Genomic DNA, 12,200 nt, shown 5'->3' on the forward strand with positions numbered 1-12,200 from the left:
TGTACATGAGAAGAACCAGCTCAGCTCTCAATCTTTGTGATACTAAGTCAATTTCAATATTGGTAGATCTATGACAATGGGATCCATCTTTGCCTTTAGAGTGAAGTTTGCTTCTTCTTTTTTTCAATGTTATTTCATTTTAATAATAAAGACAATTTACAGAATATAAGCGCGTAAACACACATATCTCACACGCTTTTTATATTATAAAGACTTAATTTAAGAACGTCTGAGTTTACCTCTCGTTCCACGACCTGCCTAATTCTAGACCACAATTTTTAGATACTTATTTTTGTTTTTTTGGTTAAGTGGACAGAAAAAAGGTATCTAAAAGAAAAGGCAATAAGGCCAAATATGGAGTCTATTTTTTGCATTTCCAGTTACACAAATTTTGACTGTCGGTGATGCATGCCAATTTGCCAAATTCCAATGTCATTGCCAGCAAGCAAACATGATATGAACAGACACTTGCAGACAAGGACTACCCCCATGAAGCCTCATCTCTGTTCTAGTCACCAAGAACTCGTATCTAATTTTGCATGGTAGGGTTTTCATATCATGTTTAAAAAAAATTTAAATTTGTTTTGAAGGACTTTGAGGTCTTAAAATTATAGGACCAGATTTTGCTTTTCAGCTGAACCAAGTAGAAAGTGTCGGTGTATAAATTTGGATGCTCATTCTTTTTCCAAACATAAACCAATAAAACAAAAAAGGGGAAAAATAAATTAATAAATAATTAGTTTTAGTTTTTGAGTTTTGACCAAACCATGACAGCACATGGATCCCATGATTGCACCGACTGAATAGTTGACACTATTGGAGAGTCAAATTGGTAATGGGTGAGCTGCCAAATGCCGATCATCAAATCTTTTATTCCTTCAATCCTTTACAATATTAGTCCAATCCAATTCTAGGATGGACTAATATTTTAAGACACGCCAACCAATAAGCACTAAACCAAACTTTGTTAAATTTTAATCCAAACTTGTCAGAATAATGCTAAAGATAAACTATGTATGCACTACATTGTGAACAACATTTTTAACCCAAGTGAGATGTCAACCTTATATAATAAAGGTCATCTCTTTTTTTCCTCTAATGCATGTGAGTAAAAAGTTATATTGAAACCTGAATATGGGTTTGAGTTTGGGATAAAAATCAAATTGGGGTTTTGGGTTTCTGGTGCATTGGAGAAACCCTAATCTATATTTTGAATCAGGGACGAAGCTACATACAGGTTTGCAGTGATCGTGGTCCCCGAAGTTTCATGAAAAAGTCAATGACTCTTAAACACATGTTGCTATATCAATTGAAATATAAGGCTATAAAACCTTGAAACTACAGTACTGGCCCTCCAAAGACAAGCTACTAGCTTCGTCACCATTTTGAACCACAGTTATAGATGACGAATATGTGATTCTAATTTTGTTTATAGATGTGGTCCAAAAATTTACTAAAATATATCACAATTGTAACTTTAGTATAGTAAAAGATGAGACAACAAAATTACTAAATTAGTAGAGACCAAAATACGGTTGGCAAAGAGTTTGGTCCATTTTCTAGGTAAGATTCAATATGTCATTTTCACTATATGTTTGGTACTTGATGTGGCTCACAATCTAATAGTGTTTTTCATATTCGGCAAATATACCATCACCTCGCAAGCAAAACAACGCATTTGACACATACAAGCGAAGCCATAACCAACGTTTAAATTCACAATTGAGCAAAAAAGTATTTCCTCTCATAATTATTGGGATATATAAAATATTTGGGGTGTGCTTGAGTTCACCTCCAACCCACCCAATTCGTGGAGGCCCAAAATGTAAAATAACAGAAATACATCAGATGATACGACATCGTTTGCAAAGTGCCATTGATTCTCCAGGCTTCCTAAGTTCCCAACTGCCAAAGATTCAGAAGAATATTCCATCATCTTGTTTGTGCAGCCAAGCAACTAAGAACAAGGCCACAACTGTGTCCTTTTCTTTCCCAGCTTCATTGTTGTGTCTGAGGATAAGAGCAGAGAACGGCCACCATAACCCACAGCATATTTGAAAAATCCAAGTCTCATGGCATTGGCTTTGAACAGCATAATCCCCCACACCAGAGCTTTGAGCTTAAGCACTTCTTTGCCTTCTAAAAAGCCTTCAAGCCCTCAATTTCAACAGCCTCAGAATCGTCGCCAAAGCACTCAAATTGTGCAAAGCACTGCCTCGTCCTCCACCAACACCACCCTTTCTGATGTCAAACTCCAAATTCAGGAGGACAGCAACTTCAATCCCACTTCCACTTCTGCCACTGGTAAGTTTATTCTAAGCTCTCTAAGTCAAAAGCTATGGTGATGCTTCTGCTTATTTATTTTAGGATTTGGCTTTTTGGGTTTAAATAAGAGCATCTGATTGTATCTATAGCAGCAAAAAGTTTTCATCTTGGCTTAATATTTGGAGCAAATGAAGCTATTTGGATTTGGGTTGTATAATTCTGGTTAATTTCCAAACAATTTGCATGTTGCCAATCTAAAATGGTCAGTTGTTATATACCTGGTTTGATATATAGCAGAGAAAAAGGATTGGATAAGAGATGGTGATGGTTAAATTTCCATTCTTTATGTTATATATGTGAAATCTAGAATCTAAAGTTGATATATTTAAGATGCATTTAATTCAATTTCTCTTTTATCAATCTTCTTTATCTGTTCAAGCGTGGTCCGAATTTGCCAGAAATGTGTCCGGTGAATGGGATGGCTATGGAGCAGACTTCACAAAGGAAGGGAACCCAATTGAACTTCCAGAGAATGTTGTACCTGGAGCTTACAGGGAGTGGGAGGTTAAGGTTTTCGATTGGCAGACTCAATGCCCCACTCTTGCTAACCCGGAAGAGCCCGTTCTTGTGTACAAGAATATAGAGCTACTTCCCACAGTTGGATGTGAAGCTGATGCTGCTACACGATACACCGTCATTGAGAAGAACATTGGTGGTGTGAATAACGAAGTTTCTGCCTTTGCATATCAGTCTAGCGGATGCTATGTGGCCGTCTGGCCAGTTGAGGAAAAGGGTAATAAGTTGTTGGAGTTGGAGTATTGCTTGATTAACCCTCAAGATAAGGAGTCTCGTGTGAGAATAATTCAGGTCATCCGTATAGACAATATGAAGATGATGCTGCAGAATACAAGAGTGTTTTGTGAGCAGTGGTATGGACCATTCAGAAATGGGGATCAATTAGGTGGGTGTGCTATCCGGGATTCTGCCTTTGCTTCTACGGCTGCATTGAAAGCTTCAGAAGTTGTTGGGACTTGGCAGGGCCCAAGAGCTCTTGCCAATTTTGATGGTTCTGGTTTGGAAAATGTGAGTTATGAAAATCCTTCTCTTGTTGGTTTGGTGTGTACATTTTGATTGATATGCTCAAATTAAGCTCAAATCCCTGAACATAATTGTGTGCGTTAATTAGACTATTGTGCTCAATAAGTATGCTTGAGAGGTTCAAATAATTCTTTTGTTTGGTTAAAAGTTTGTGATTTTTCTTGCTGCGGAGGTTCACTTCATTCTTTGCTTTTGCCACTATGGGAATCACATCCATGTTTTGATCCATAGGAAGAAACGTCTACATATTCTTGTGTTGAATTCTCCTGAAGCTATTACCTCAACGTAATTGCATATCAATCCATTTGGTAGACTGTCATTGATTTGTTGGATTTCTTGTAACTCCAAGGTCTAATTAGTATATAATGTGAACAGGATAAACATAACTTTTTTCAAGAACTTTTAGACAACAGTGAGCAGAACTCCGTAAGAGATGAAAGTGGTCTGATATTTCTCCCCAAGCAGTTGTGGTGTTCACTAAAAGAATGTAAAGATGGTGATACTTACAGCGAGGTGGGATGGCTGTTGGATCATGGACGTGCAATCACATCAAAATGCACCTTCTCAAGCACAGCATTGCTGAAGGCAAGTTTGCATCCATATACCACATTTTTTCTGCATATATATTTATTTGTTTTGAATTTCAGCATCCAATGACGAGAACAAACCAGCTAAGGATTCAGTCCAACATATTTGACTAGATCATAGTAAATAGGTTCCGATAGCTGGTTTCGTCTCATTTTCGGATACTGCTGCCGTATTTGTGGCTTCCATGGTGAAATCCATCTGTGTCAATATATATTGTGCTCCAATTAATAGATTTTACAGGATAGGTTCAGTCCCTCTTTGGTTTTAAGTGTGGTCACGTAATTGGAGCTGAAATTCAGATCTCACAGTTTCTCATGGTCACTAACAAAACAGTGTGTGCTTATTTTGACATCATTCCATCTTCTTTTGCAGGATATCTCAGTATCATATGAAACTGCAACTTTGAAGGCCACATAGAAATTTCGGATGAATTCCAATATGAATTATCTATCAGTCGCAATGCAAGCAAATTCCAACACAAACATCGAATTTTATATGAAATGTATCTTCAAGTCTTTTTTTTTCTTTCTTTTACTTTTTGATCTAGTTGAGGCAATGGATAACAACAATAAGCCATCGACATCACGTGGCCAATAATGTCATGTACAAAACTTGTGCTATTTAGTTCAAACTCATAGTAATACAACATGTTCTGAAATGTAGTTTGCAAGTTGAAACAGCAGCCTGCTGGTGGATTTTGTACCTCGTTTTTCTGACATGGTTTTGATCAAATATGAGGTAAATAATGCTTGTAAATACCGACAGGATGATTTTTGAAAGAAAAAAAATACCGACAGGATGAACATTTGCGAAAATGCAGGGATTGTTACCTAGATTACAGCAAATTTGTTTGGTTGAACAGACAAATCCCAGAGACAGCTCCAAAGGAATCCAATCTGGGTTTGTCAGTGCCATTAATAAATCTTTAAAATGGACATGAACACTGTGGGAACCGAATTAAATCATACCCTATGTCAAATAATTCCTTCCATTTGGGGATTATTTGACCTAATTGGGAATTACTCAACCTAATTGGGAGTTACTCAATTTAATTGGGAGTTACCCAATTAAATTGAGAATTACCTAATTAAGTTGGGAATTGATTTGATTCCTACCCCAATTCCCAATTAAATGAGGAGTTACCTAATTAAATTGGGATTTGATCTGATACCTACCACGATTAGGGATTTGATTTACCCAAATAAATCAAATCCCTAATTAATCAAATCAATTCCAAATAGGGGAGGAATAATTCCCTTCCATCTATGGAATTATTCCTCTAAAACCCTAATCTCCGAGACCATTATAAATACTTGGCTACGCACAAAGGTGAAGGTACGTCTAAATTCCTACTGAAACTCTGCAGAAATTACTTCTCACAAACCCTAGCCACCACTTTCTTTCTCTCTCTGACACAAGGCTCCGGCCACCACACACGGCTCCGGCCACCCGGTTTTCCTTGAAATACCCTACCTAACTTAGGCATCGGAGGGCCTTTGGCCAACACCCCCCGGGTGTGGTCCTTTACCCGATCTGTTTTGGGAGAAAGAGAAGTGGAGAAGACGAAGGAATCTTAGGCGAATATTCTAGTGGGACGAAATTTGCTCCCACAAATTGGTGCTTTCATTGAGAGCACGAGATATATTCAAAGCGTGCTCAAAATCCATCTTTCACACATTTTTTCAAACAACCATGGTTGATACAAGACGTACGAAGAGTAACGCCACCACGACGGGCCCATCTCATGGTTTCGTGGTGGAAACCTCCATGCAACAGCGACGGAATCATGCACTGCCAACGCCCTGCAGCCGTCTTCTAGTGCTTTGCGGCCGCCTTCAATTGCTGGAATTGCGAGCGGCCGCCACATGACCACAGGACCTCCACGGCCTTGCGATCGCCAGCGCCGATTCGGGTCGCTGCGCCTCGCTGCCGTCGAGCACAGCAGCCACACCACTTAACTCGGACTTGCTGCACAGCCCCATGGCTACTCGACATCGTCCCAGTCTTGGAGCAGATCCATTCTCTCCCTCCTCTGCGATCACACTTGACATATGCACCTGTGTACGCGTCTAATGGAGCCCTAGCCCACATGCCGTTGGGCCCGATGCACACCACTCTACTTGACCCGGCGTCGGTGGACCTTAACTCGCGGGTTGATCAACTCACACAGAAGGTCGATGATCAAAACAACCTGATTGGCCAGCTACTCAGGCAGATCAACTTGAATCAAGGCCCCAACCTTGGACCCCATGACGAGGAGAGGAGGGCACACGAGCATCTTTGGTGAGCGAGTTCGAGAGGTCCCAGAGCTAGTCAGACAAGGGCAAACCGGCAGGGAAGAGAGCGAGATCGTGCAGGCGAGGCAGACGCATGCGAGCCGTACTCGAGCCGTTCGAGGCTAAGGACCCAGGACCAATGTGCTCGAGAGGCTAGGCCCACAATCCAATGTTCGTGCTCGCTTAGGTCCACAAGGAGCTCGAGTTCGTGAGCGGTCGCGGCGACAAGCTGTGGAGGGATCCTCCCAAACTCAACCTTCTCTCCTGCCCCATCGGCAAGGCAACCAAGGGGATCGACCCTTGGGAGCCGGAGAAGAAGTCAGCCAATCACGTTCGAGGCACCGAAGACGTCGACTGAACAACCTTCCTTGCAAGCAGAGGATGACGATCAACGTTCACCAGCCCGCTCGAGGTCCGACCAAACTCAACCTTCTCTCTTGCCCCATCGGCGGGCAACCAAGGGATCGACCCTTGGGAGCCGGAGAAGAAGTTAGCGATCCGCTCGAGGCACCGAAGACGTCGACCGAGCGACCTTCCTTGCGGCGAGGGTGACGATCGACGCCCACCAGCCCGCTCGAGGACCAACACGCGGCGACAAGCTGCAGAGGAATCCTCACAAACTCAATCTCCTAATCGCCTCACGAGCAGAGCACCCAAGGATCGACCCTTGGGAACCGAGGAAGAAGCTAGCGGTCGCTCGAGGCACCAAGACGTCGGCCCAAGACTCCAACCTGCGAGCAGAGGATGTCGCAAAGCTAGTAAATGACCAACTCGAGGTCTCCGACTCAAAGGAAGCGCGGAGGAGGCCCTATGCAAGGAAATTGATCGAGTTGATTGCTGCGCCCTTTACGGACGAGGTGGAACGAGCTCCGCCGCCGCGGTTTACGCGCCATCCATCACTCCATTCAAGGGGACTCGACCACGAGAGCCATTTGAGGCACTTCAAGAGCGCCATGATCCTGTACATAAGGCGACGACGCATACTGATGTGCAAAGTGTTCGCGATGACTCTGCGAGGAGCAGCTCAGATTGGTTCCACACTCTATCGTCCGCGTCAATAGGCAGCTTCAAGGAGTTCGCCATCATTTTCACAAAGGAGTACACCTCCTACAAGACGGTCGAAAGCATGCAGGACCACCTGTTCAACTGCGCAAGAAGCGAGACGAGTCTCTACGAGACTACGAGACGGTTTAAGGCTAAGAAGGCCAACATCATAGGATGCAACGACCAAGTTGCATCCTCAGCTTTCAAGAAGAGCTTGCCAACCGAGCACGAGCTATACCGGGAGCTGGCCATAACTCCAAGTCAAACCTTGGCGAAGTGTTCGCGACGGCAGAGCGCTACGCACTTTGGGACGATGATCGTATCGCCGCAAAGAAAGCTAGCAAGCAAGTTGACCACCCGACGAAGCAGGCAAGCCAAAAGAACAACAAGTTCGAGCAAAAAGCCCGAGATAAGCGCAGATCGCGGCCCCAAGAGGAAAGCTCGAAGCAGGGGCCTTCACTGAATTCGCTATCCCAATCAACCAGATCCTAGCTCAGGTGAAGGACAAGCCGTGGGTGAGGAGACCACCACCCATGAAAGGAGACCCCTCTAAAAGAGACACCAGCAAATACTGCGCATTCCACGGGGAGCACGGTCATTACACCAACAAGCTGCAACGCTTGGAAAAGGCACCTTGAGGAGCTGGTCAGAGAGGGCCATTGCACAGAGTTCGTTGCAAAGAAGGCTATCCAGCAGATCGAGGATCGTGATGTAGCTGCCAAGGAACCTCCCCAAAAGGTCATTCGAATCAACACCATTCTAGCCGACTCCCAAGAGTCCGGGCTGACCACCAAGGAGCGCAAGAGAAAGATCGCGCAGGCAACTTATGTCTCCCAAGTCACAACAGGAGTACCAGCTGTTGGGGATACACCTATCATCGGCTTCCAAAGAATGACTTGTTCGGGCTTGACCTGCCACATAATGACGCCCTAGTCATCTGCATCCAAATTGAGCTGTGATCGAGCGAGTTCATGTAGATGAGGGCAGCGCAGCCAACATCCTGCAACTATCTCATTATCCAACAGATGGGGTTCGAGCCCAAGATTAGCAAACTTGCCAGATCGCTCACCGGCTTCAATGGGGCCACATCAATCACTATTGGAACGATCGACTTGGATGTCCACTCACCCCCAGTGGTCCGCTCACGACCTTCATGATCATCAACGAGGTTTCCCCCTACAACGGAATCTTGGGCGGCCGTGGATCGGCAAGATCGAGGCCGTCACATCTGCTCTACATCGAAGATCCGCTATCCCATCCCGGGCGGGATCGGCGATCAACAGCGACCAAGCCATGGCAGGAGATGCACCGCCCAAGGGCTCAAGAAGAGCAAGCACTGCGTTCACACCAAGATAATGCAAGCCGCCAACGAGGCGAAGCGCTCTTAGCGGACAAGCAAACCCGAAAGGGAAGGAAGTTCTGCCTCACAATAGCGATTAAGGAACCAGGATCGAGACGAGGAATCCGCCCGGAAGGCTCCCTTGAAGAAGGTTGAAGCTTTGAGGAAGACGCGTTGAGTTAGTACCCCGATCCCGACCGGCCGGACAAAGAGGCGCAGATCGGCTCGTGCGAATCCGAACAAGAAGGATCGAGACGAGGGAATCCGCCGGAAGGCTCCCTTGAAGAAGGTTGGAAGCTTGAGGAAGTCGTTGAGTTAGTACCCCGATCCCGATCAGGCCGGAGAAGGAGGCGCAGGTCGGCTCGCGCGAATTCAACCAAGAAGGATCGAGATGAGGGAATCCGCCCGGAAGGCTCCCTTGAAGAAGGTTGGAAGCCTGAGGAAGACGTTGAGTTAGTACCCCTCGATCCTCACCACCGACAAGAAAGCGCGGATCGGCTCGCGCCTAAGCCCAGACGAGAAGATAGAGCTGACCATCTTCCTCCAGAACAACAAAGACATGTTCGCGTGGTCACCATCTGACATGCCTGGCATTGACCCAAATATCATCTGCCATCGGCTCCATGTCAACCCTGCTAGCAAGCCCGTGGTGCAGAAGAGACGCAACTTTGCTCCCGAGCGGGTCGCGATCATTGAAGCCGAGATCGACAAGCTCTTAGCTGCCGGTTTCATTGAAGAGGTCTCCTACTCGGAATGGCTGGCTAACGTTGTTCTGGTGGCAAAACAAGAAAAGGGAAAATGGAGAGTATGCGTTGATTACACCGACCTCAACAAAGCGTGCCCTAAAGACAACTTCCCACTGCCGAGAATCGACCACTCGTGGATTCAACTTCCGGCAACCAGCTGCTCAGCTTCATGGATGCTTACTCCGGCTATAATCAAATTATGATGTACGATGATGACAAGGCGAAGACCTCTTTCATCATCGAAAGAGGGACCTACTGCTACAAGGTCATGCCCTTTGGGCTGAAGAACGCCGGAGCAACCTACCAAAGGCTCGTGAATAAAATTTTCAAGGAGCAGATCGGCAGAACCATGGAGGTGTACGTGGGCGATATGCTAGTTAAAGCCCCTGCGGGCAGACCATCTCAAAAACCTCACCGAGGCGTTCACCGCTCCGCCAATATCGCATGAAGTGAATCCAAGTAAATGCACGTTCGGTGTATCATCTGGCCGGTTCCTGGGGTACTTAGTGACGCAACGAGGTATCGAGGCACACCCGCATCAAATCAAAGCCATTCTCGAGATGAAGTCGCCTTCCACAGTGAAGGAAATACAAAGCCCGACGGCGAGCGGCTCTTAACAGATTCCTCTCAAAGTCTACCGACAAGTGCAGACCATTCTTCAAAGCTTTGAAGAAAGGACAAAAAGACAAATGGGACGAAGAGTGCGAAGTAGCTTTCCAGAATCTAAAGACCTACCTTACTTCACCTCCCTTGCTCTCAAAGCCAGTTCCTGGTGAAGACTTGTTCGTGTACCTGGCAGTGTCCAACTCGGCCGTCACTCAGGCTCTCATTCGAGAAGAACTTGGGGCCCAACATCCGATATTCTACACGTCAAAAGCTCTCATCGATGCAGAGACTCGTTGAAATTGGAGAAGCTCATTTTGGCCCTTGTGGTTTCTGCGAGAAAGCTGCGACCTTATTACCAAGCTCACCGAGTCATCGTCATGACCGACTTTCCTTTGAGATCAATCCTCCACAGCCCTGATGCTTCTCAGCGACTCATGAAGTGGGCTATAGAGCTAAGCCAATATGACCTCCTCTACCGCCGAAGACTGCAATAAAAGCTCAAGCCTTAGCAGGACTTTGTTGCAGAATTCACACCATCACCAAGAAGAGAAGTCGGTCGACAAAAGAAGGAAAGTTCGAGAGCGCAAGACCTCTCAACGACCAACCCAGACATGTGGCGATTCTTGCGCGTGACGGGCGTCGAACTGAAAGGAGCCGGAGCAGCGTCGTCATCATCACCCCAGATGGAACCACTGTTAGAGCAAGCTATCACGCTTGGCTTCGGCTTCAAACAACGAGGCGAGTACGAGGCGTTGCTCGGCGCTTGCGCAAAGGAGCTATCAATCAAAAAGTTGGCCATCTACTCAGATTCTCAGCTGATCACAAGTCAAGCCTCAGGAGAATACATGGCGAAGCACCCAAGGATGATCTTGTACCTTGACAAAGTTCAAGAGTTGTTGAAGGCGTTTCCCACCTTCACCATCCAGGCAAGTTCCCAGAGCGAGAAACGCGCACGCAGATGCACTAGCAAGCTTAGGATCGGCGCTGGATAACCGATTCAGACGTTCCATCCCGGTCGAGCACCTTGACCACCTAGCATAGAGGAGGCAGAGCAGCCGGACTGATGCGATCGATGAGGATCCGAGTGGCAAGACCCAATTATTGACTACGGTGAATGGAAACACGCCCAAGGACAAGTCCGAGGCCAGAAAAATCAAGCAGAAGGCTGCAAGATACTACATGAAAGGCGACATGCTTATCCGCAGATCATACTACGGGCCTCATCTCACTTGCATCAAGTACCCACAAACGCTCGAGGTTCTCTGCAAGATACACGACGGCGAATGTGGAAATCATGGGGCGGATCGCTTGCTCGAAGGCTCTCAAGCATAGGCTATTTCGGCCTACCATGCGCCAAGACTCTACGGAGTATGCTCGAAGATGTGATCGATGCCAACGCTACAAGCCGGTCCTGGCCTGCCCGCGAGGAATACCATCCGCAGAACAGTCCATGGCCATTCATGCAGTGGGCCATTGACTTGGTGGGACCTATGCCGACGGCACCTGCCAACAAAGAGATGATGATCGTTGCCACTGATTACTTCACCAAATGGATCGAGGCCGAGGCTTTATCTTCTACCAAGGAGGCCGATGTTGAACGGTTCATCTGGAAGAACATTATTTGCAGATTCGGTTGCCCGCAATCGATAGTCACCGACAATGGTACATTCGTAGGCGGCGTGTCACGCATTCTTTGCGAAGTATGGCATCAAACAACACCTGTCAACACCCCGATACCCGCAAGGCAATGGCCAAGCAGAGGCATCCAACAAGATAGTGCTAGACGCCTAAAGAAAAGACTGGAAGGCGCAGAAGGAAAATGGGTCGACGAGCTGCCAGGAGTCCTATGGGCTTATCGCACGACCAAAAGGAGATCGACCGGAGAGACACCATTTTCCCTGGCCTATGGGATGAAGCAATCATTCCCCACACATCACAGTCCCTTCTATGAGCATTGAGGTGGGCGATCTTGACCAAAGCGCAAGCGATGAAAGTCAACCTTGATCTGCTCGAAGAAGAACGAAAAATGCCATTGTTCGAGTTGCCGCCTACCAGCAGCAGTTGACGTCCTACTACAACAAGAAGGCCAAGATAAGACAATTTCAGCCTGGAGACCTTGTGCTTAGAAAAACTTTCATCACAGCACCAAGGCAAGGGTCAAAGAAGATGAAGCCAAACTGGGAAGGCCCTTACATGATCAGCCGATCTGGGGGCAGAGGAAGTTACACCCTTGATACT

The 12,200-nt window shown here is 46.2% G+C and overlaps 1 protein-coding gene across 1 annotated transcript; it reads left to right on the forward strand.

The window, feature by feature from the left end:
• The first annotated feature begins 1,790 nt into the window (after positions 1–1,790).
• On the forward strand, positions 1,791–4,628 carry LOC103334625 (glycerol kinase). Its single transcript, XM_008237598.3, has 4 exons — positions 1,791–2,304; positions 2,705–3,348; positions 3,739–3,948; positions 4,324–4,628. The coding sequence occupies exons 1-4, from the start codon at positions 2,073–2,075 to the stop codon at positions 4,366–4,368; spliced, it is 1,131 nt and encodes a 376-aa protein (XP_008235820.2). The 5' UTR covers positions 1,791–2,072; the 3' UTR covers positions 4,369–4,628.
• Positions 4,629–12,200: the final 7,572 nt, after the last annotated feature.

The sequence above is a fragment of the Prunus mume genome, linkage group LG6 (genome assembly GCF_029339155.1).
Source record: "Prunus mume cultivar Tortuosa linkage group LG6, ASM2933915v1, whole genome shotgun sequence".
In the NCBI taxonomy this organism is placed as follows: Eukaryota; Viridiplantae; Streptophyta; class Magnoliopsida; order Rosales; family Rosaceae; genus Prunus; species Prunus mume.